General features: G+C 38.3%; 1 protein-coding gene across 3 annotated transcripts in view; it reads left to right on the top strand.

Annotated features, from left to right (window-relative positions):
• Window positions 1-750: 750 nt before the first annotated feature.
• Window positions 751-24,203, top strand: part of LOC121305822 (RNA polymerase II elongation factor ELL2-like) — a 45,828-nt gene continuing 22,375 nt past the window's right edge. For all 3 annotated transcript variants that reach the window (XR_005948126.1, XR_005948125.1, XM_041237501.1), the window contains exons 1-5: window positions 751-914; window positions 9,002-9,049; window positions 17,577-17,698; window positions 18,015-18,178; window positions 20,665-20,924. Coding sequence is in view for 1 of the 3 variants with exons in the window: in XM_041237501.1 (XP_041093435.1) it covers window positions 783-914; window positions 9,002-9,049; window positions 17,577-17,698; window positions 18,015-18,178; window positions 20,665-20,924 (726 nt within the window). In the remaining 2 variants the exon portion in view is untranslated. The remainder of the gene's footprint in view (window positions 915-9,001; window positions 9,050-17,576; window positions 17,699-18,014; window positions 18,179-20,664; window positions 20,925-24,203) is intronic.

Below are 24,203 nucleotides of genomic sequence, written 5' to 3' on the forward strand. Positions count from 1 at the left end.
AGTTTTCTGTATGGGCCTGTCTACAGTGTAGGGAATGAACAATTCCACATTTTCAAATGAACCTTAATTGTAAGTTGCCTGTATAAAACGGGTAGCCTAATAAAACCGATAGGAAAAGTTGGAATGGAAAATATATAAATGTGTAAATAAATATATATATATATATATATATATATATATATATATATATATATATATATATATATATATATATATATATATATATAATAGCACACCAGCGTCTTTTCACACACACACACACACACACACACACACACACATACATATATATATATATATATATATATATATATATATATTATATATATATATATAATATATATATATGATATATCGTCGAACTAGATCGAAGATCTAGTTGATCCAGAACTGCATCAAATTATTAGGCATACTTACAGCACCCCATACTGACCTGACGTAATCTCCTTCACAAGGTACTACTGATGTCAAATACTCTGACGTGAAAAAGTACGACCGTTGCCATGACGTTAAGACGCAACACAGCTGATAGGAGAGTCTACAAGCCCCATCTCTGCTAAGTGCATGAGGAAAGATCAGAAGATCAACCAATGGTCTGTGAACTGGGACTCGAAACCATCGCCGTGTCAAAGACTTTAGCAACCAATCAGAAAGTCCTGCAAGTGCCATCCACGCTCACACTCTGTGAACACAATAGGAGGCAACGTCCCGCCTTCTCCGCGCGGTTAGGTTGTGCCCAGTATTTGAGTGTACGTCAGAGGGATGGCTGAGGGGAGCTGAAGATGGCGGCGCTGTGTGAGGATGGGAGGTATGGGCTGTCCTGTGGGAGATTGAACCCCGGCAAACTCTCAGTGTTACATGTCAAATTAACAGAGACAGCATTCAGGGCACTGGAAAATTACCAGAGCTGCAAGGTACACGCTTAAAATAATTACAGGAGACGGAATGTGTGTTTTGATAGGTTCATGTTGTATGCGTGGACTTAAAACTGTGATAACATAACTAACAAAAGGTAAAAGTTAACAAATTTAAACTTTATGAACCATCAGTCAGGTACTAAGCACAGGTCCTATGTATGAATCATATGTGTTTTGTGTGGCGTTGACTGTGTAAGTCTAGCTAACAGGATATAACAAGAATAAGTATTGTTTAAAATAATATGAATAAAAAAAAAAAAAAAACCGAGAATGAAAATAAAACGAAAAATAAATTAAATATATGGCAATTGAAAGTCGACCATGGTGATGACACAACTGGGTCGAACAACAAATATGAAATGTGAATGTAATAAATTAGAAGCCAAATATTAAAGGTGAAAAGTAATTTACATCAATAAAAACAAACGACAACAGTCAAACCTAAGACGTGATAGATTTATTTTATCGAAAATATTGTAAATTATAAATTTGTCAGTTTGAAAAACTATTCGGTTTGCTGCCAGCTGCTCTTATTCTCAGGCTGAGTTGCCCCAGTAAACGGAGCCAAACTCCAGCTGTGTGAACCATTTTGCTGAGATATGTGTTTTTTAAATATATTAACATTTACTATTTCATGCACTTTGTTTCCAAACGTAAATATATTTAGCAGTGTTTGTTTTATTTGCGTTGCTACTTGGCCATATCTCCGGAACTTCCCACTGGAATATTTCAAATGTTTGATTGTTTATTAAATAACTCCTGGGCTGTACGAAGTCGTTTTAATGATGTTGAATAAACATCTTTAAAAAAAAAAAAAAAAACCCAGTAGTGTCACTTTCGAGGTAATTCTAAATGGCAGTTATTTTATCTTTGAGTACATTTATATAGATGGGATTTTTTTTTTTATTCACCGCCGGCAGTGGGGGTTGGGTGGTGATGTGGTGCTTCTAGTGTTTCCCCCTAACGCAACAGTACGGCACATTTTAATGTTTTAGTTCAAAGCGTTTTTAATCCGATATTTTTGTTGTATGTTACAATTTTAAGACGTATTTCGATTTTGGAAATGCGTTTAATTGCACCCAGCGTAAGGATATCAGCGACCAGATCGTTGTATTATTATTTCAGTAGTCGTTGTCTGTCGCAGCCTCTAACCTTTTTAAAACCCCGATTAACCTTTTAAATTGTTGATTGCATGGATTGAAAAAGTAGTACGTGTTGTGGCCCAGGAGTGGGGATTGCATTATTTCTGTTTCTGGGCCGATAACGAGTTGGCAAAATCGGTTGGGTTTAAAAGGGCGAATACTTAGTTAACTTTTTCATTTGACCTGTGGTCCTGTTGGATGTTATTCCTTTATTCCCCTTACCATCAGTATTTAAACAGGCCATGTGGAACAATTAAAGGAGTTTATTTTTTTTTATTTTTTTTTTGTGCTCAGCAGAGATCTGCTTACTGGGCATTGCCTTTCTTAAAGCTATATAGTATGCTTTTTCTAGTGACCTGTACAGTGTTTTTTTTTTCCTTGTATTTTACTACTAAATCATGAAATGATCCTGCATTAATGGCTACTGTACATTGCTCTTCCATCTGAGTGCCTGTTCATTGAAAGATGATGTGTAGTCTCCTTTATTTTATGCAACTGTTTTGTTCTGACACTTCTCCTTTAAAAAAAAAAAAAAAAATACATGTAGGATTTGAACCGGCACTTGTGTTGGGTTGACTTGCATTGACTAGAAGTGTTATATTGCTAAGCAGTTTTAAAAATTAATTTGAATTCAATGGATAGATATTCATGTAAAACCTACACAAATACAATATAATTTGTTACCATTGGATATATCGGTTGTTCCAGTCAGTCTTGTAGTGCCTACCATTGCTTAAAACTGTTATTTCCATTACATCCTGCCACTGCATCTGCAACGTGCCCCTTGGGTTGTGGAGTTTTACAAGGCCAGGCTGAGACATTACTTGGCAGATTGGCTTTCATGGAAAACAAGTTGCTGGAGGAAATCGGTAGGGGGCACTAGAACTAAAAGAATCCAGTAGATGGTAATGGCCACTGTCAGAGGTGTAAAATGAAAGCTTCATTATTGTAAATCACACTTCCAATGTGAATTCCCCTGCAGGTAAAACATGCACAATATAAAATACGAAATCAAAAAAATGCGTACAGTAAATTCTCAAACCTAAAACCGTTTTCTGTTGCTTAAGTGTGCACAATTTGAGGCCAAGCAAGCAGGCACTATTGGCTACATGTGTTTTTTCCTGATAACATGAAGGAGGGTGTTTTGGTTTTATGTGACCAGAAGTTGTGCCTTTTTATTTTATCTACACTTTGGTCCTGTCATTGCAAATATAATAGCAAACTGGAGATGGTAGAAAAGCATGTGGGGCAGAAAATGAAATGGCGCCGACACTCTCCTCTCTGGCAAAATAGGTGCAAAACCCCCCATACGTTGTATAATGTGGCTGTAAATTGTGTTTAGCAGCTGTAAAGTCTGATTTTACCGATCGCTAAAAATGCGGCGTATGTAAATAATGGTGTTCACCAGGCGTTCTGCACCCGCTGTCAAATTTGCAATTTGCCATCATTAATCCATTAATTTTATATTGAAATCCATTCAAATGAAAAGAGCATGGAATTAGGTGGGATACAAACACAATATGATGTAAGGATTTTGCCTTGCACTTAGGCAATTGCTGACACTCCAAAAACTTGACACTACTTACAAGGTGCAAATCATTGTAGAAGCGAGTGACTAAGAGCTATATAAAAGCACATACCTGGAGAGACCTGTCATTGGCTTCAGGATGGCTGCTGTGGTACACTTCCTGATGCGGCGATACTTGGCTCATGTTGAGGAGAGACAGGAACATGTTTGGAGAAGGGCAAGATGAAGACCCTGCATATTCAATCCCAGGGTCACTTTGGGTTGCATTTGTTTATTTACACGTAATTGAGCCTGTTTGCGATCTATACAGTAAGTTTGCATTGCACCAGCACCAACTGTAGAGGACAAAGCTTTATTTAAGTCACTATTACAAGCAGGTTTGGTCACGTTTTACTACTACTAAAAATATTTAATACTAATAATAATATGAACTTACACTTGTCAAGTGACCTTAAACCACATGATACGAGTTGCTTGCACAGCTTCTAGTCAACTTTTTTTTTTTTTAAGTTGTCTGGGCATTTTAACAAAAAAAATCAAACAGCAGAGGGGTTTCGAGACATTTCTTTAAATACAGCTTACGCTGTACAACACCTTGCTGTAGAGGTGGCGAATGAAGAAATTAAATGTTTGGCTCTGGATAACACGAGCTGGAGGGGCGGACAGTGCTCAGTTTTCAAAATTTTAAAATTATTTGTGTTATCTTATATTGTTTCAGACATTCTACCATAGCACTTCTTACACTGTCTTCTGCACTAGGTATTCAGTACATACATCAGTGACGCATTAGAGGTACAAGCCCACTGCTTTGGATACTATACTGTGCTCGAGTTGTACGTTTTGTGTAATGATGTGGTAGCGAATTTTATAAACCACTTTTGTTTATGTAATATGCATTATACAGATCAAATTTTGCATGCGAGTTACATGTAATGTGTGATTTATAATAGTCACACTGTCACAGTTTCTGTTAATAGTAAGAACAAAAAAAACATGCAGTGTGTGAACCCGTGTGACGAAGCTTGGAATATTTAAAACAATCTTCAAATCCCAGGCTAGCGAACGAACCTTCGGGCACAGCCCTACAGGATTTTACCTCACTCTTCAAATTACGAGGATCATCTTTAATTCTATCAGACTGTGCTCTGCTTTACGTGCTTATGGGGTTCCCTGGGGGTTGGAAGTCTATAATGAATGGCCTGTAGAGGGCTGGTCTCTGCGATACTCATCTGCTGAAGGCTTCATATAAGCTGCCAGCTGTTAACAAAATATGGGAGAAAGATCTAACCTCAGTGGATGGGACAATTGATTGGAATGCGATCTTGCATAACATTGAATACGTCAAAGAAACCCTAACCATCAGCGAATTCATTTCACATTGTGCCACAGTTTTAAACTTTTTTTTTTTTTTTTTTTTTTTTAAAAACCCTTTTTCCCAAAACCAAGTTAGACAGACTATTTATTGCCTTTCAATACCAGACATAATGCTAGCTTTAATTTCCAGGACCTCAGAGACCTGGAATCATATTCATTTGCTGAATGTTCTGAGAGGAATGAATAATTCTAGTGGGTTTTGGATTGTAAATCTGCCTGAAAGAATGTTGTTGCTGCATGCCATTCGAGGGATCATTTCCAGTCAAACATCACTTTTCATGATTAAGTTTGATTGCTGTTTTAAAGTCAACTTCAGCATGCAAGAAATTAACATGTTCCCATTTTTTGCAACTGTGGTAGTGTTTATAATTACAACTTTCTGAATCCAATGAATGTAACATACCAATTGCCAAATTTGCTTGAAAGTATTAAGGATGTGGTGATTAGTTTAAAGGAACTGTAGAAAAGTATGTTAAGGTTTTGTGCACATGTATAAGGTACTGCAAACTTGACACTCCAATTGTGCTGTACATATATGGGCCAATTAATTGGCAAGAAGCACACCAGATCAGAATTGAGTAAAGGTTATACTTCTCCAATGGGTCATCAGAGTTTTCCCTGCCAAACAGACACTGATTCACTTTACACTGGCACACTCCCACTGGGTATTTTTGCCCTTGCATTATTATTATTTATTATTTTTTTTTTTTTTTTTTTGTAGCGGAATGTATTGATTAGTCTCAGTATCCAGTCAGGGGGGTGCACATGGGACTATATCTGTAGCTAATTTAACTCTTGTCAAGCATCCAGTCAACTCAAACTGTAGCTAGCAACTGTGCATGGCCTTTTAAGGGGAAGTAGGCAACTTATCATTAGAACCTTACTGAGCCAAAGGCTGCAAACTAGCTTGAGTAACAACCAGCTTCATATTGTAGGGGCAGGATTTTCATGTTAAGTACATTATTAAAACAAAGCTGTAATAGTACCAATGCTTCGAAGTAGAAACGTGTTCTGTTTCCAGCTGCATGGTGAGGGTGCCCATGTGGGAATAGAGAGATGCCACCAGCTTTGAGAAATGCACTTGCACTGTCCCTAATAGGTGTATGAAAAACATACTGTATCTTGTTACTGGTTGATATTTTGAAAGAAATGTTGTTTTTTTTTTTTTTTTTTTTTAGGCTAGCCATATCAGCATGTTCCAAGGTGATAGAAATGTAAGCCTAACTCCTTGAATCTGTATCCACTATAATGGCAGCAAATGATTCAGTAATCCAAGTGAATGGGAAGTTTCAAAACAGATGTGTCATAAAGCACTTAATTGGGCTCTTGGATGTTCTGATCAAAATGACGTGTTCTCATGTTTTGTCAGTGTAAGCCCTGCCCCTCTTGTGCAGGCTTAAGTTCACCTCCACTTGCCAGTAAAAACACTGTTTTAGTCTCATCTGTGTACCAGCACACTCTACCCTCCTGCCAGTAAAATGCTTTAGCACATGGATTGGTTGGAACTGATATCACTCAGCTTTTACAGTATGTCCACCCCCTTTCTGGCACCGAAAAGCAGGTCTGTGATTTCAGGATGACTGCTTTTTCTCATTTGGTTGTGCAACAAAAGCAGACTGAGCTGATTCCTGTAAAAGTGTAGTGACGGCGTAGAGAACTGGCCGACTGTTCAGCATAACAATCGGGCAGATGAAAGAAAGTGGTGTTGTATGTGTTGGGCTCAAATAATTTTTGGATAAATCAGTCAATTGCATCAGAATCTCTGGTCCCATATTTTCATACTTTGTTAACCAGCTATTAATAGTACCTCATCTGAAACTGTGGCCTGTGTGATCAGCTGTTAGAGATGCAGCAGTTAGTTTTTTTTTTTTTTTTTTTAAATCTAGTTTCTACCAGACTGTTTCTTGAGGCGAGGCATGCAGAAGCATGCTCAGCAGGACACAGTCTCAACTTGACAGTAAGAAGCAGAAGGGTGTTTGCTCACACAGCATGGGGTTATGCTCCTAGATCAATGTACAGTAGCTGGTGAGTTTTAGGGGTGTTGTCAGAGAATGGTTTGGTATGAAAATGTGTAACTTCTGCCACTTTCTTTTTCCATGAAGATGTATAGAAGTTTGCATATCGGTCCATAAAGGCATTCAGACTTCATAAGCCTCATGGAAATAAACATCTAACAAAACATTTACAGTAAAAGAAATGGCAATTAAAATCTGTACCTCACGTTGGAATTTGTTTTCTCAAGGAGTGGGGGGTACTATGGTGGACTAACCTAACAGTATAAGCAGTGGGGAACTCGGGAATCGTACATTTTCCATGTTGCTTTTGCATATTTAACTTTCAGTGCCAGGAAAATCCCACAGAGATATTTTAAGACACCAAGCTACCCTGTTTTCCACCCAATTTAGAGGGACTGAAACGCTATCACAATTTCTTAGGAAGTGGGTGTTGGTGACGAAACCGCTGTGAGCCTGAATATTCTGGTTAAAATAAATAAATAAAAGTTGTGCTGGATTTTTTAAGTGCCGCGAGACTTTATTCTCTTGTACGTGATTCTGCGAGCCTGCGATAGACATCGCAATATCTTTGAGACATGCTGTAGTCTTTCTAAGTAACCAGTTTTAAAAAAAAAAAAAAAAAAAAAAAAAAAAGCGGTGGCTTGCAAGCGGTGACTTTCGCTTTAATATATATGCGTAACCTTTGGTGTGTTGGGGCACCAACACACCAAAGGTTACGCACATATATTACTCGGGCACCATAAAATCCACCTGTCTGTTCAAGGCTTGTTTAAAAGTACAGACTCTGGGTTTTCCAAAGACGTATTCAGTGTGTGTATGTGGTACTCCTAGCCGGAACTACGATTGCCTGACGTTATCTTTTCTTATCATAGCTTTTCAGTCACACGCCTTAAACTGCAAATATGAGCGGGGGTTGCAGACCTAATAATGCGACGGCCCTGGGTCTGCACAGAAGTGTGAATGGGCTCTTTATTGTGTGCATTTCAACTTGGTATTCTTTCATGGATTTTAACTTTTATTTTTGTACTTGCAACACATTTTCCCTACTAAAATATTGTTTTGGTTTATTCAATCATGAGCACACTTAAATATTGAATGAGTTTACAGTAATATAAAGGTGTATATTAATCTATTGGTTAGTAACCTGGGTGTGGGTTTCTGAAGCCTTATCTACAGCAGACCAAAACAGTTTTAACTTCAGCCCTGATAGCAACTTGTTATTAACCTTGCAGAGCATGGTGGAGGAACATTATTTATTGCACAGGTGGCCAACGTTGACCCTTCCACTCCTAGTCTTTGTTCCAACCCTGTTTAGCTGGACCCTGGAGTTTGATAATTACAGTATATCATGTTACCTGTTAAACCTGGAGTGAAATGGCCCTCCAGCACTGTGATTGGACACCTCCAACGTATCGTATGTCTTTAGCTGGACATGCTGTACTGTATCTGAGCGGCTTATCCAGTTGTAATAAAGCTTGATTTGGACATTCTTTAGTTATTGATCCTATTCTGGTTGTATTTACTGATTCCTTTTCATTTGTACAGTGTCATGAGTTTACAGTTATTGGGTTGCATCAATCATCCAGTTGATTCAATATGAAAATCGTATTCCATTATTTGCTGTGGTGTTACAGTATGGAGAAACCTGTCCATTTGTGATGTGCTTTTTTACGTTCCGGACAGTGGGTCTGCTTATTTATCACACTGAGAGCGGTGTTGGGGGATATGTGTGTTTCTGATTTAAATCTTTGTTTCTGAGCTGTTGAGACTTTCTACAATCCAGGAGTAAGTGGGGAAAAATACAGTCTTAACTCCTTACTCCTTTCAGTGTCTGAAAATAACAAACCTTGCTTCCTTGTGCATAGTGTGTTTATTTTACCTTGGGTGTCTCAAACCACATCTCAGGTTGTACATAGCATAATTTAACCTTTGACAACAAACTGGCAAAATATTCCACTTTGGAATTTAAATATTGGTAAAATTAGAATTGCTGCTTTTTCACCAATGTTTTTTTTCTTTTTATAGAACGTACCATCCTCTCAACCATCTATTCAATTCAAGGGACTCCAGGGGGTAAGTTTTCACTGTGATTGGTGCATGTATTATATGACAGGCTGATAAATGTAATAGTTATCATGCATACAGTAACCAGAGTAATCAAAGACTTTGTTTTACTGTCTCTCCTGAAGCACTGCAGACTAATATTTATTACATTAGTTGGCACTTCTCATAATGGGGAAACATTAAATGTTCTCTTGGGCTGTGTAAGATGTCTGTTTGTTTAGTTCCCTTATGCAAATAACAAAATAATGTTTACCAACTTGGATTTAGAAATGTAACCATATTGAGGCTTTCTACTCAACTTACGAATGTGTTGGTTCAGAAAAGCTTTGTGGAAATATTTGCAGCCTTTCTGGGAATTCCTTTGAAGGAATTGCTGGAATTATTTTTCTGACAATTTTGGAACAGGATTTCTTTTCTGCGGTTTCCTTTCCTTCACAGTTTGGCATGTGAGGAAAATGTTATATATGGCTTCTCTGACCACCTAGTGTGTGTGTTTTTTTTTTTTGTTTTTTTTTTCCCCTAGCTTGAAGTGATCACCATGTGTTTGTGTTAACAAACCTGTCACTTGGCAGAGAATGCTTTTACAAAAGCAAGATTTATGATATCTACAATGCCAAGAAACTTCCCAAATATCTTTCATTTAATGTAATAATTCAGGTACATTTTCTCTCTTCTAAACCACAGGAGTACGAGTAACATTAAATCCTGAACCCTGCCAAATGACCTCCTAGAGAATTAGGAGTATTCTTCCAAACGGTAGAAATTGTTAATACATTACTTTAAACCATGCTGCCAGGAAGGCAGGCAGCACCACGGTTGAAGATTTAGAACATAAGAACATAAGAAAGTTTACAAACGAGAGGAGGCCATTCGGCCCATCTTGCTCGTTCGGTTGTTAGTAGCTTATTGATCCCAAAATCTCATCAAGCAGCTTCTTGAAGGATCCCAGGGTGTCAGCTTCAACAACATTACTGGGGAGTTGATTCCAGACCCTCACAATTCTCTGTGTAAAAAAAGTGTCTCCTATTTTCTGTTCTGAATGCCCCTTTTTCTAAACTCCATTTGTGACCCCTGGTCCTTGTTTCTTTTTTCAGGCTGAAAAAGTCCCTTGCGTCGACACTGTCAATACCTTTTAGAATTTTGAATGCTTGAATTAGGTCGCCACGTAGTCTTCTTTGTTCAAGACTGAACAGATTCAATTCTTTTAGCCTGTCTGCATATGACATGCCTTTTAAGCCCGGAATAATTCTGGTCGCTCTTCTTTGCACTCTTTCTAGAGCAGCAATATCTTTTTTATAGCGAGGTGACCAGAACTGAACACAATATTCAAGATGAGGTCTTACTAGTGCATTGTACAGTTTTAACATTACTTCCCTTGATTTAAATTCAACACTTTTCACAATGTATCCGAGCATCTTGTTAGCCTTTTTTATAGCTTCCCCACATTGTCTAGATGACGACATTTCTGAGTCAACAAAAACTCCTAGGTCTTTTTCATAGATTCCTTCTCCAATTTCAGTATCTCCCATATGATATTTATAATGTACATTTTTATTTCCTGCGTGCAGTACCTTACACTTTTCTCTATTAAATGTCATTTGCCATGTGTCTGCCCAGTTCTGAATCTTGTCTAGATCATTTTGAATGACCTTTGCTGCTGCAACAGTGTTTGCCACTCCTCCTACTTTTGTGTCGTCTGCAAATTTAACAAGTCTAAATCATTAATGTAGATTAGGAATAGCAGAGGACCTAATACTGATCCCTGTGGTACACCGCTGGTTACCACACTCCATTCTGAGGTTTTTCCTCTAATCAGTACTTTCTGTTTTCTACATGTTAACCACTCCCTAATCCATGTACATGTGTTTCCTTGAATCCCAACTGCGTTCAGTTTGAGAATTAATCTTTTGTGCGGGACTTTGTCAAAAGCTTTCTGGAAATCTAAATAAACCATGTCATATGCTTTGCAATTATCCATTATCGATGTTGCATCCTCAAAAAAATCAAGCAAGTTAGTTAGGCACGATCTCCCTTTCCTAAAACCATGTTGACTGTCTCCCAGGACCCTGTTACCATATAGGTAATTTTCCATTTTGGATCTTATTATAGTTTCCATAAGTTTGCATATAATAGAAGTCAGGCTTACTGGTCTGTAGTTACCTGGTTCAGTTTTGTTTCCCTTTTTGTGGATCGGTATTACGTTTGCAATTTTCCAGTCTGTCGGTACCACCCCTATGTCAAGAGACTGCTGCATGATCTTGGTTAGCGGTTTGTAAATTACTTCTTTCATTTCTTTGAGTACTACTGGGAGGATCTCGTCTGGCCCAGGAGATTTGTTTATTTTAAGAGCTCCTAGTCCCTTTAACACTTCTGCCTCAGTTATGCTAAAGTTATTTAAAACTGGATAGGAACTGGATGACATGTGGAGCATGTTGTCAGTATCTTCCTTTGTAAAAACTTGTGAAAAGTAATCATTTAACATATTTGCTATTTTTTTTTTCTTCCTCTATGATTTTGCCATTTGTATCTCTTAAACATTTAATCTCCTCTTTTGAATGTTCTCTTGCTGTTGTAATATTGGAAAAACATTTTGGAATTGGTTTTAGCTCCCTTAGCAATGTTCATTTCTATTTCTCTCTTGGCCTTTCTAACTTCCTTTTTGACTTGCGTTTGCAGTTCTGTGTACTCTTTCTGCGTACTTTCTTTTTGGTCCTTTTTTAATGCTCTGTAAAGTGCCTTTTTTCACTGAATATTTTTTTTTAATTGATCTATTAAACCATTTTGGCAATTTAGTTTTACATTTAGATTTGTCTACTTTAGGGATATAATTGTTTTGCGCCGCTAGTACTACATTTTTGAAGAACAACCATCCTTCTTCTGTGGGTGTTCTCTGACCTCTGTTTTAGTTATTTTATCTTCGTTATTTGAAAAGACTAAATTAAGGCATGCCTCCCCTCTAGTGGGTGCCTTCACAAATTGTGTTAGGAAGCAGTCATTTGTCATTTCCACCATTTCTATTTCATCCTTCGCGCTACCCACCGGGTTTTCCCATTTTATTTGGGGGAAGTTGAAATCCCCCATTAGTATGGCTTCTCCTTTGCTACACACATTTCTAATGTCATTGTATAACAGATTATTGTGCTCACCGTCTGAATCTGGCGGTCTATAGCATGCTCCTATTATTATGCCCTTTGAATTTTTGTCTGTTATTCTGACCCATATTGGTTCGGTTTTATTTTCTTTGTCCAGGTTTAACACCTGGGCTTCAAGACTGTTTCTTATGTATAGCGCTACCCCTCCTCCTCTTCTGTCCTGCCTGTCTTTCCTATACAGTGTATACCCACAAATATTATATTCGTCCCCATCACTCTCAGATAACCACGTTTCTGTAACACCTATCACATCATAGTTACCTGTTAGTGCAGTAGCTTCAAGTTCTAGAATTTTGTTTCTGATACTTCTAGCATTTAGATAAATACATTTAATGGTTGTCTTACCTGAGTTGTTGTTCTTGTTTTGATGCGGTCTCCCTTCTGTTTTTTTGTTGATTTCTCCCCCCTTCCTTTCTAGTTTAAATGCTTCCGAACCTGCTCGAGGATCTTTTCTCCGAGTAGACTAGTTCCCTTGTTATTTAAATGGATAGTCCTCGTTGTAGAATGTGGTCCAATGATCAAGATAGGTGAAGCCTTCCCGTGTGCACCACGTCTTCAGCCATTCGTTTTGATTAATTATTTCCAGCTGTCCATATGGTCCTTTGCAAGGTGCGGGTAGTATACCAGAAAATACCACAGTTTTGGTTTTCTCTTTTAATTTCCTTCCTAGCTCTCTGAATTTGTTTTGCAGGGATTTTGGTCTGTCTCTTCCAATGTTGTTTGTACCGATGTGGACGACTACTACCGGGTCGTCTCCTGTTCGTTCTAGGAGCCTGTCCACGTTTTCAGTGATGTGCTTGACCGAGGCTCCCGGAAGGCAGCACACTGTTGTAGTAAGGGGGTCTAAACTGTGAATTGAACTTGCTGTGTTTCTCAATATGGAGTCCCCAACAATCATGACCTCCCTTCTTTTTGCTGTCTGGTCACCACTGTCAATAGGGTCCTGGATGTTGTTCCTTTCATTCTCTTGTTGGTTCTGCTCCTCAAATTTGTTGGTTGTTTTGATTTCTGGTGGTTGTGTTTGACGAAGTTTCTTTTTTTCCCTGCTTCTGCCTACCTGAACCCAGCTGTTCTGACCTTCTATCTCCCTGGTGGCTTTCAGTCTGTTAGGGGTGATGCAGACTTCCATGAATTGTGGGTGTGCCAGTTCCTCAAGATCCTGTTGCTGTCTCACTTCTTCCAGCTCCATTTCTAGCATACTTACTAGTTTATGCAAATCCTGGATCGCGCGGCACTTTACGCACACTTGGTTTAGCTCCGCTGGGTTTTCTCGGATTTCCCACATCAAGCAGGTGTCACAGATTACTGGCTTGAAGACCATGTTGAGGTTTTTTTTTTTTTTTTTTTAAGTTTAGTTTCTTCTGCAGCCGTCAACCTGCTTTCAAACTGCTTCGAAACTGCTCTGTACTTTTCCACGCCTGTACTTCTCCCACTCGCTGTCGCTTCCACTCGCTGTCGCTGGGAAGGATACATTTGTGGTGGTGGTGTTATTATTACTGGTATGCCATTATACATTTAATACTTCTGGTGAACAGGAACTTGATTTTATTACCCTAAATACATTTAACAACGTTTGCTCAATCAGTTGTACCAGGACCATTTAGGTAGAGTGTATTAGGACATCTGTCCTGTGTCAAATTCTAGTTCTTGTACAGTAGATTGGATGGTATAGATTTTATCTGGCTGCATTTAGAAGGCTGGGGGATTCTGTTTAATGACAGATGAAGGCAGATTTTCGGGATACTTCAGGATAGCCTCACAGATACAGGCTACTTTTTCTTAAGTCTTTTGCCAAAGTGCCAGTGTATGCTTGAGCTTCCAACAGAAAAGTCTCTAGTTTACACCCACAATAGTACAGGCAGTTAAGTTTTCTATAGTGTCTTATTTCACATTTGATTAAACAAAGCTGCCTTTGACCTCCTGAGTGCAAAAACCCCCCAAAAAACATAGTTCAGAATGGCTAAGACTGCTTGAACCCTGTCTTCATTATTTATTTTTGTTATATAAATACATTATAAGATTGTTGGTATTAGACAAACAAGTCATGATGTTTTATAAAGTCTTAAGTTTAAAATGAACTCCACATCTTGACAGTTATGCAACCTTTTTTTTTTTTTTTTTTTTTGGTTTTGTTTTAATAATTCCGATGAGCTGTGCTGTTAAGATATATCTTGAGAGAAATGCTAAACCTGCCCCCAGATCTAAAGTACTAATGCAATTTAATTAAATTTTAAAACCACACGATTCCAATACGATTGCCAAACTATGAACTGTGTGTGGTTGTGGCAGAGCACAGCTCTGCTCTTTAGAAATTGGCAGGGATGGGGTTAAATTCCCCTACCTGCCTTGGTTCATTGTGTTCAGGTGGCTGGGGTTGATTAGATGATTAGTTTAATTAACGATCAATCAGCACCCAGCCACCTGACATAAAAGGAGGCCTCTGCTCTTCATTTGGAAAGAGGGAGCTGAGGAGGCAGGTTGGTGTTTGTGGTTTTTTGTATTTGTGAATCCAGTGAAGGCATTGCCCAGCCTGGAAACCTTAATTTTGCAAGTTTTGTTTTTGTATTGCTTTATTTGTGTTTAAATCCCTTTATTTTGCCCTTGTGCATGTTTATTTTGTGTTTATTTATAATAAAAGTATATTTGTTTGAACTGCAGTCTGTCTCTGGGCCTCTATCCACTTACCAGCCTGCCACAGTGGTGTTTGCTGATCCAGTGCAATACAACAGAGAAACAGGAAAATTAATTCTCCTCAAGCCCTGTCCTTGCTACATTTCACAACCCAATCACTCAGTTTAAACAGCATGGATCTGTTTAAGTCTTCTGCCCCCACAAACGCAACTGATGACGGCAAATGAAAAAAACAAGAATTGATAGCAATAATGATTTCTCCTTTAGAACTAACAAAGTGACTTCACTTTATCAAAAAGTACACCCTACCCCAAATCCTCTCCTTCCTCCTACCCAATACAAATACTTCCATACTGGGAAATCCCTTCTCCTTTCACCCCCGAACTGGCTAGTAAAGTCTCACTATTAACATACTGTACCAGTCTTACTCATCGGTCATGCGTCTATTCAGGACATTCTCTTAGGGAGGCTCCAGCCCATCCTAACTCCTCTAACTTCATAGTCATTACACTTGGAAACATCAACGTAATCATACAAGTATATCAGTGGTAATACTTTGATTCCAAGTGCTTTATATTGAAAATGTGGGGTTCTTTCATGGGACCCACACTCGGACTCTCCTGTGGTTCAATGGTCCATTCCAGTACGATCAAAGAAGTAGCCATATTTGATGAGTAATGGGAAATTAAGTACATCTTGTTTTTTTTAAAGTGCATTTAACAAGCATTCTTGATTTTAAGGTGCAGGACTATACTGCAAAATAAGTCTCTGCAAGAGGCAGCTTTTCTCTGTGGTTCAATTAGCAATTCAGACGTAGGGACAGAGTGACAGGAGGAGGTAAAAGCTGTTTAAGCTTGTGATGTGCTTTACCATACTGACAACTCCTTTTTTTTTAACTGTATATTTTTGACTTGGTTTCCAGTTTTGGCTGTTTTTGTTTCCTCTTTCTGTTCTAAATAAGTGTTTCAACACAAACATACAGCAACGTTTTTTTGCTTTTATCGAACTAGAGCTGGTAGTGTAAGTGGTTGGCCAACCTGATGATTTTGCCACTTTACCACAGGGTGCCCACCAAGATTTTGAAATCAGTTTGTTTTCCTGTTAGCGTTATCACTGCCCTCCTCCTTGTGGTCCTTTTTTTTTGTAATACTTCAGTTTGAGGTAAAATTTTAAAAATGGTCCAGTTGGCGATATAGACCATTAGGGTGAACCTGCAACACAACTTGGTGATTCTGTACTAGGAAGCAGGTCACCCTTTTACTTGTATAACATTCTTTTGAAAGCATAAAACACAAGAAAAGAACCCAAAGTAAATGTGGATTCATGACAGTATTGCTTGTGCTAATATTTAGTAGTTTCTTGTGTGTGTGTGTGAGAGCGAATATGAAGCACTACCAGTAAGCTGTCCGTGGCCTGTTGATGGAGCTAATGTCTACAGTTAATGTCCATGTAGATTCTGTATCTGATGCCAAGCTTGGTAATTTCATAAGGCGTCTTATCACAAGTGTGGAGGTAGTCTTTGAAAGCAGTGCAGATAGCTATTTATGTACAGTACACCACCTCACTGTTGTAACGTCTGAACCAATACCCTTTTTGAGAATGTTCCCATGTAATGAAAAGCTGGCTTACTTGCTTAGCAAAAAGGTTATCTTGCTGTACTGTGCCTAATATGCACATTATGTAAGTGTGCTGAGTTTGCAGCTTATTGTAGAGTAACTGTTATTCATAGTTCTGTAATCTGTTGCCGTCTTTTTTAGAAGAAGGATTTACATGTGAACACTTAGGCCTATTTAGAATTTAGCATTTTTTGCTATTTTATGGGTTTTAAAACTGGTTTGCATGTCTATAAATACTAGTTAAGACTCTTTCAGTTTCCCTCTGAAACATTATGCTTTGTCAGAACACCTGCATACCGCTACACAATATTTATACATTCTACCAAATCAGTTACTTTTTTTTGGCCTGAATGTAGTGTAATGCTTCCTCCTTAATCAGATCCTCTCGGATTCAAAAACTTGTATAAACTCTCGTTCTAAAATTTAAGACACTTATCCTCTGTTGTGGCTTCAAAATGTTTACGGTTCCCCAAATTGGAGCCTTCACATAATGTTTTGTTTACTTTAAAAACCTTTTGTATAAGTCTGTTTTCTAGGTATTTTTAGGGGGCCCTAAAAATGGGAGAGCAGCTTATACACTGATGTGATCTATAGGTTTTTCCTGAAATTGTTGTCTCAAAAAAAGGAGGAGAGGGGGAAGAGACTTGTACACCGGTAATATCTCTTTCCGTATTGCTTTTTATCAAACAAGAGCACAAGGAACTTGTTACTGATAACTTTTTTAAAAATGTTTTCGAAAAATGTACTATGCTAATTTTAATTTCAGTTTTTTGCTTTTGAGTACATCAAATTTTATTATTCTCCAAATGTGTGTTTTTTTGTTTTGTTTCAGTCCTGGCCATAGGACATGACCACTGATTGTGTAATGTGGCCACTGGCAATTCTGTAGAACATGATCTAGCTCTGAGTGTGATGTAACTTCTCTTGACCCTGTTTTCTAAGATAAGAACCCTTTGCTGGCCTCACATGTAAACCTACAGGTTTAGTTGTGGTTAGGGGATTGAAAATGCTTAGAAATGCAGGGTTTGTATGAACTCCTGGTCTGTTCAGATTCAATTTATTTACAAAACTGGTTGAATCAGCCAAATAAAAGGGATGGAGATGATGGCTTAGTAAACTAGGTCTTTCTTTCTGCAGCTTATTAAAATCCCAAGAACAGATGCTCCCAATGAACTGCGAAACTTTGATTTTTACTTGTCCAACGTTGGCAAAGACAACCCTCAGGGAAGCTTTGACTGCATTCAGCAATATGTTTCCAGGTAAGCAATTGTATCCAAGTCTGTCACTTAATAACTAGAGAACTTTCAGGGGGAGGGGGTAGGGTAGGGTTTGTTTTTATCCATGTCAATATTTGTATTTACTTTTATTAAAGTTCTGGAGCCCCCCAGCTCCCTAAGCAAGCATAGGTGGGGAGGAAAGCAAGTCAATCTGATTAGTGCAACTAAATTTCAGAAAGTCTCCAACACTCTTTTGAATAGTCCGTGTTGGAGAAGACCTGGACATTTTGTATGTTTTTGCTAGTGCAGTATTCCTGTCCTCTACCTTATTGTCCTAACATTTTATTTTATGTTTAAGTTCCGGAGCCCCACAGCTCGACACCCTGGGAGTTGTACAAGATAAAATCACAATCTGTGCGACCAACGATTCATATCAAATCACCCGGGAGAGAATGACACAGGCAGAAGAAGAAACCCGTACCCGAAGTACCAAAGTCATTAAACCTGGAGGACCATTTGTAGGTAAGAACAGGCCTGCTGTTGTAGGTTTGATTTACATTTTTTGAGAACACCTTTGATGCTGTGTCAATGTCCAACATCAATATCGTGGGTGACATTATAAAAGTATTGAGTTAAGTCTGAGTGTTAAAATGGAATGTGTTTTTAATAAACTTTTGTTAGGTGAGATCTTTGTAAATACACCAGCATCAAGTGCTGTAATGAGCTTGTTCGGCCCAGGGGAGAATTAAACTCGCCTCTGCAATCACAAGCATCATTACATTTGTGTTGGCACTGTTTCCAAAGCACCAGGGAATGGATGGCTCAAAAACTTGGGTTTCACAGCATTATGGGAAAACGTGCTCACTTCACACACCCAACATCTTTTATGAGCAAGTAAAAAAAAAAAAAAAAAAAAAAAAAAAAAAATATATATATATATATATATATCAGCCAACTTGCACACATGGTTCTCCTCTCTGATTACTGGTGTCTTTAAACAGTACTGTGCTTCTATTTTACTGGGGCCATTACCATTTTTAAATCTTTATTTCCACTTCCTCTAATACAGTACAACTCACTGTGGTATTTTGAAGCCCTGGTTGCAACAACAACTTTGCCTGTTTGCAGCCCCTGGGTGGTGGAGTTAGTACTCTTTTAACAAAAACTGCATGTTTTCACTGATCACATGAACAATTGTCTGCTGTGCGCCAGTCCTTTTTCTACACCTTTCCTCTGCAGTCTGATTCCGATCATGGGAGGTGAGCTCTTAATGAAAGCACTGTACATGACGGTTACATTTCCATCGTAGATAAACTGCACTACATGAGCTGATCGAGGCAAGTGATACTGAAATTCAGGAGCCAAGGTGGTGTGTGATCTGTATAATTGGAAATGGTGGCATATTCAAAGACACCAACACCTCTGCTGTTGAGAACCACTCAATAAGAGAAATACTTTTTTTTTTTTTTTTTTTTAAGTATGCCACTTTATTTAAATAAGTAAACACTTTCCCCTTTGTTCATAATTATGTTTTGGCTTTGTAAGGGAGATGTTGCTCTTTATTGTATTATCCCCCTTCTCAAATACTACTATATACAGTAGTTCATGGTTCCCACATTGATTTTCCTGTGGGTGCTGTGTGTTTGTGTGCCATGCTTTCTCTCTCCTGTTTCTTGTGCACTTGATTGTGAAATGGTAAGCTGAGTCTGCCAGAATCTCGGAGCTCAATTGGTAAAATGCCAAAATGTTTCACAGGGAGAACCAGTAAAAGCTGCAAAAATAAAGTAACCTTTTTAAATACAAAATACTTAAACCATGAAATATTTAATCTTGCTCTTGCACAGAAACCTCTCAACTTTCAAGAAATGATGCAGCGCCATAGCACTCATGAATAGGAAAGTGTAAAACTACCATATTCCTTTGAATTTAAGACACAGCCCACACCGCCGACTTGAGGGGGATGGGCAGGCATCAAATAAAGATGCGTTTGCAAAGATTTCATTCCTCGGAAAACTTGCCTTGTTCAGACCGGTACCCCACATGTCTTGGACTCCAAGTAATGCCTGAGAGTCTCTTTTCACTGTAATAGACTGGAGGGCTTCATAATAGCTTTACTTTCTGAATTATCACTTGATTTAACTGAAGTCATTTATTAGTGTGGTCAGGCTTCTAACACTGCACAATGCTAACATTCTAAATTTAGTTTTGTTCGTTTTGATTGGTATGTTGGAACCTTTTAGCAATGTAGTCAAGAGCACCACAGCAAGTAGATATGTTTGTAATTGGAAAGTTTCTCACCATTAGCCGATAAACAAAGTTTTGGAAAAACTTCAGTTAAACTAGTCTCTATGTGCACTGTACAGACATACATGTCAAAGCTGCGTGTGCAGTAAGAGACGCTGAGCAATCGGCTTTGACTACTGATCATTTTTACAAACGTCTGTCAATCAGTTGTAAAACCAGTTAAAATACTGAAAGATTTGCCAAAATGTTTGTCTAAGTGTAGTAATTGTTGATCAAGGACCTCTTTATAACTACAGAATAGATCTATATATTTGTGTTGATCACATTTCTGGAGTTACCTAGAAATTAGTATTGTTCGCGCTGAACTTTATGAAATCTAGATTTAAATAAAAAAAAAAGGAAAGTAATATAATTTCCACTGTTCTGTTCTGCAGTCAATTGGAAGTGAAAAGTAGTAGTTGACAAGGCTTTTAACTCTACATATACCTAACCGTATTTGCACTTCATACTTTTCAGTGGTAGGCTACAGTATGCCCTTCATTTTAGGCTCCAAAAGTACTAATGGATAACAAGATGGCAGTTCCAGTATTAGTTGAGTCTAAATGTGGGTGTCTATGTAACTTTGTAAGGTATTAATTCTTTACTTGGTTTACTCTAAATATGGGGATCTCCTAACAAAGATTAACTCTTGTCACTTCCATTTCCTTGCACTTAAAACCAAACTCAAGGTTGAAACTAGTTTGTAACCCTGACTGACTTCTCAGGTAAAAGGGTTCAGATACGGAAACCAGCCCCAGGAGCCCCAGACCCTGCGCCCGAAAGGAAACGGTCGACCCCCATCAACCCTGCCAACACGATACGAAAGTGCAACATGAACAGCGCCATGGCCCAGCGACCGTACAGGGACAGAGTGATCCACTTCCTGGCTCTGAAGCCGTATAAGAAACCTGAAGTACTGGCACGCCTGCAGCGAGATGGCGTCGGTCAGAAAGACAAGAACTCTCTGGGACCCATCCTGCAGCAGGTGAGTAAACACTGAACAGAAAGAAAAGAATTCTTGTAGATTGCACCTCACACATATATATGTGTGTGTGTGTGTGTGTGTGTGTGTGTGTGTGTGTGTGTGTGTGTGTATATATATATATATATATATATATATATATATATATATATATATATATATATATATATATATATATAGTACCAGTCAAAAGTTTGAGTACACTTGCTGGAAACTAGGTTTTTTTCATAATTGACAATGTTTTACGTCGTATACATTTCTGTAAATACTTAAATGAAAATACATGTTACAATATACAAAACATAAGGAGTATCAAAGCACTGTTCAAGAAAATTGTCACTCTTGGATTCCTCAAAATAACCACCCTTTGCCTTAATAACAGTCTCACAAACATGGGCATTCGGTTAACAAGTTTCAGCAGGAAATCACCTGACATGTCTTCCCAGCTCTTCTGCAGCAGTTCCCAGAGATGTAGGGCACTTGCAGGTAGCTTTGCTTTGACTCTTCTGTCCAGTTCATCCCATACAAGTTCTATGGGATTGAGGTCTGGAGACTGGGCAGGCCAGGTCATTAGATTGAGTTGTTAGATAGTTCTTGCACAACTTTGAAGTGTGCTTCGGGTTATCTTGCTGAATAATGTAGGACTGCCCAACTAACCGTAATCCTGATGGAATGGCATGCCTCTGAAGTATGCTATGATAGCCATGCTGGTTGAGCTTGCCATGGACTTGGTAAAGATCACCAACTCTGTCGCCAGCAAAGCAACCCCAGACCATGACACTGCCTCCTCCATGCTTGAAGTGGGAACCACACATGCACAACTCATGCGCTCACCCTCTCTGTGTCTTACAAATACTCGGCGGTTGGACCCAGATATTTCAAATTTTCACTCATCGGTCCATGAGACTGACTTCCACTCCTCAAACGTCCCAGTTTCTGTGTTTTTTGGCCCAGGCAAGTCTCTTCCTCTTATTCTGCCCTCTTAACAATGGTTTCTTTGCAGCAATTCTTCCATTTAGGCCAGCTTCATGCAATCTCCTCTGAACAGTTGATGTTGAAACATCTGTACTTCTAGTAGCATTTAGCTGAGCTTGTATTTCAGGTGCAGTTAATTGCTGGTTTCGCAGACTTTTGACTTGAATTAACTTGTCTGATTCTGAGGTGACCCTTGGCCTGTCTGACCTTGTTCGATCATGAGTGCCAGTTTCTTCAAATCGTTTGGTCTTGGCCACAACATTTACAGACACTTGCAAAGTTCTTGCGATTTGTCTTAAAGATTGACCTTCATTTTCTTTAATTTCTTTTTTTTCTTTGCTTAACTGAGCATATTTTGCCATTTTCTGCTCCCTTACATTCAGGAATGACAAACTTGTGCCTGTGCTACCTATATTTATAGTAATCATGGACCCTCGTCTGTTAACAATAATTGGTGACAAAAGGTTAATTAGGTAACATGCTAGTTAACTCAGAGAACATCTAACAAAGACACTTTTATACTTAGGCCAGTGTTATAATATATATTATATATATATATATATATATATATATATATATATATATATATATATATATATATATATATATATATATATATATATATATATATATATATATATATATATATATGTGTATGTATATATATATATATACATGTTTGCCACATGCAGGACCATATTCACTTGTCTTTTTGTAAAAGAACAACATTCCCCAAGCAAGGGTAGGTTTTAAACAGGGTGGTGCCTGTGTATTTATTTATTTTCACATAAACAAAATAAAACCTAACTCCAGTTTGGAGTGCTAACTAAACTAGCCACAATCCCTCACTACCAGACTGGATGACTAAGCTGCTTTTTTTCCCTTTGTTCCCAGTCCCCAAACAAACTGTCTCCAACTCTCAACCAACAGAACATTCAAACTGTGGTCTTCTTTATTGATGAACTTAATCATTTGCAGCTGATTAGCATTTTATTGTTCATTATCTAATAAATTATCCAATTTGAGGCCTTAACCAAGATTGCCTCCTGGTAACTTAAGTTTTAGTAAGATGGAGTGTCCTCTCCTAACCCCCATGGTCCTAAAGCCTCCAAATTCTTGATAGGAGTCCACTGCATCACAATCAATCCATCTGGTGGGATCAGAGTAAGGGCTGATATGTAAAGTTAGATAAATGAACCTTGTTAAATGCCATTATAGACAGCTGTAACAATTTCTATATTCACGCAATTGTTTTGAGATTCCGCTTTTGTTAGGGAGCTCCCCTAACTCCCTTGTTTAGAAAGATGCAGGGTACTAATGCTTGTGACAGAGTAGCAGTCCACTATGTGGGTGTGTGCATTCGCTGCTGAGTGACAGGCAGGAGATCGAGACGGAGGTTGAAGTTGATACGCCCCGCAGGTGAACAGGATTTATTTACATAAACACACTGAACAGCTCACGTGACACTACCAGCAATGATTTTGCATGGAGCACATACAACACAGTGTATGAAAACTTTGGTAGGACCTCCAATTTCTGAACTAATCCCTCCTTTATTCAATAATAAACTAACACAGCTGAAGAGATCATTGCAGATAATTGGTTAGGATGGATATGTGACTGGTGCATAACTGACATATTACTGTGGTGCTTTTTTTTTTGTGTGTGTTGTACAAGACCATTGTGCACAACACAAATGAAGTCGGATTAAGACAGAATTCAAACTAGTGGGTCATAGTTTTCTCAGGGGTATTGGTTACTCATTAATCTTTGGTTTGGGTGTGGAGAGAGGGGTGATTCTGAACAGGTTTTGTAACTCCTTTTAATTTCTTTTCAGAAGGGTTGTTCTGTGGTTATTTGTGAATTGGTGCCCTTGATTACCTGGTGATGGAACACAGTATTACTACTGCAAACAGTCCTGCTATTGATTTAGAACTTGACCAAAAATAAATCTCTCTAAATAATTTGAACATCTGTGGGAAATGTAATGTGTATATGGTTTTTGGAATCTTTTGTAATGATATTTAAGTAAATGGAGGACCAAACTTTTTTATTTAGAAAAAGATAAATAAAACCAATAGAAGTGGTCTGGGATTTTGTTTAAGGTTATACTTTGAAAGAAAAAGGTGTTTTCCATACTGTATAACTGTAAACACCAGGGCTTGTGGTGTTCATTTGAGGAGGTTTAATAGCAGTGATTCCAGCCTGTGCATACTGAATATAAAGTAGAAAGCAATTGTAAACACTGCAGTTTTGGCATGATCAGTTATTGATGTTCCTCAAAACATGATCTCTAGAAGAGGTACC

The sequence above is a fragment of the Polyodon spathula genome, chromosome 2 (genome assembly GCF_017654505.1).
Source record: "Polyodon spathula isolate WHYD16114869_AA chromosome 2, ASM1765450v1, whole genome shotgun sequence".
Taxonomy (NCBI): domain Eukaryota; kingdom Metazoa; phylum Chordata; class Actinopteri; order Acipenseriformes; family Polyodontidae; genus Polyodon; species Polyodon spathula.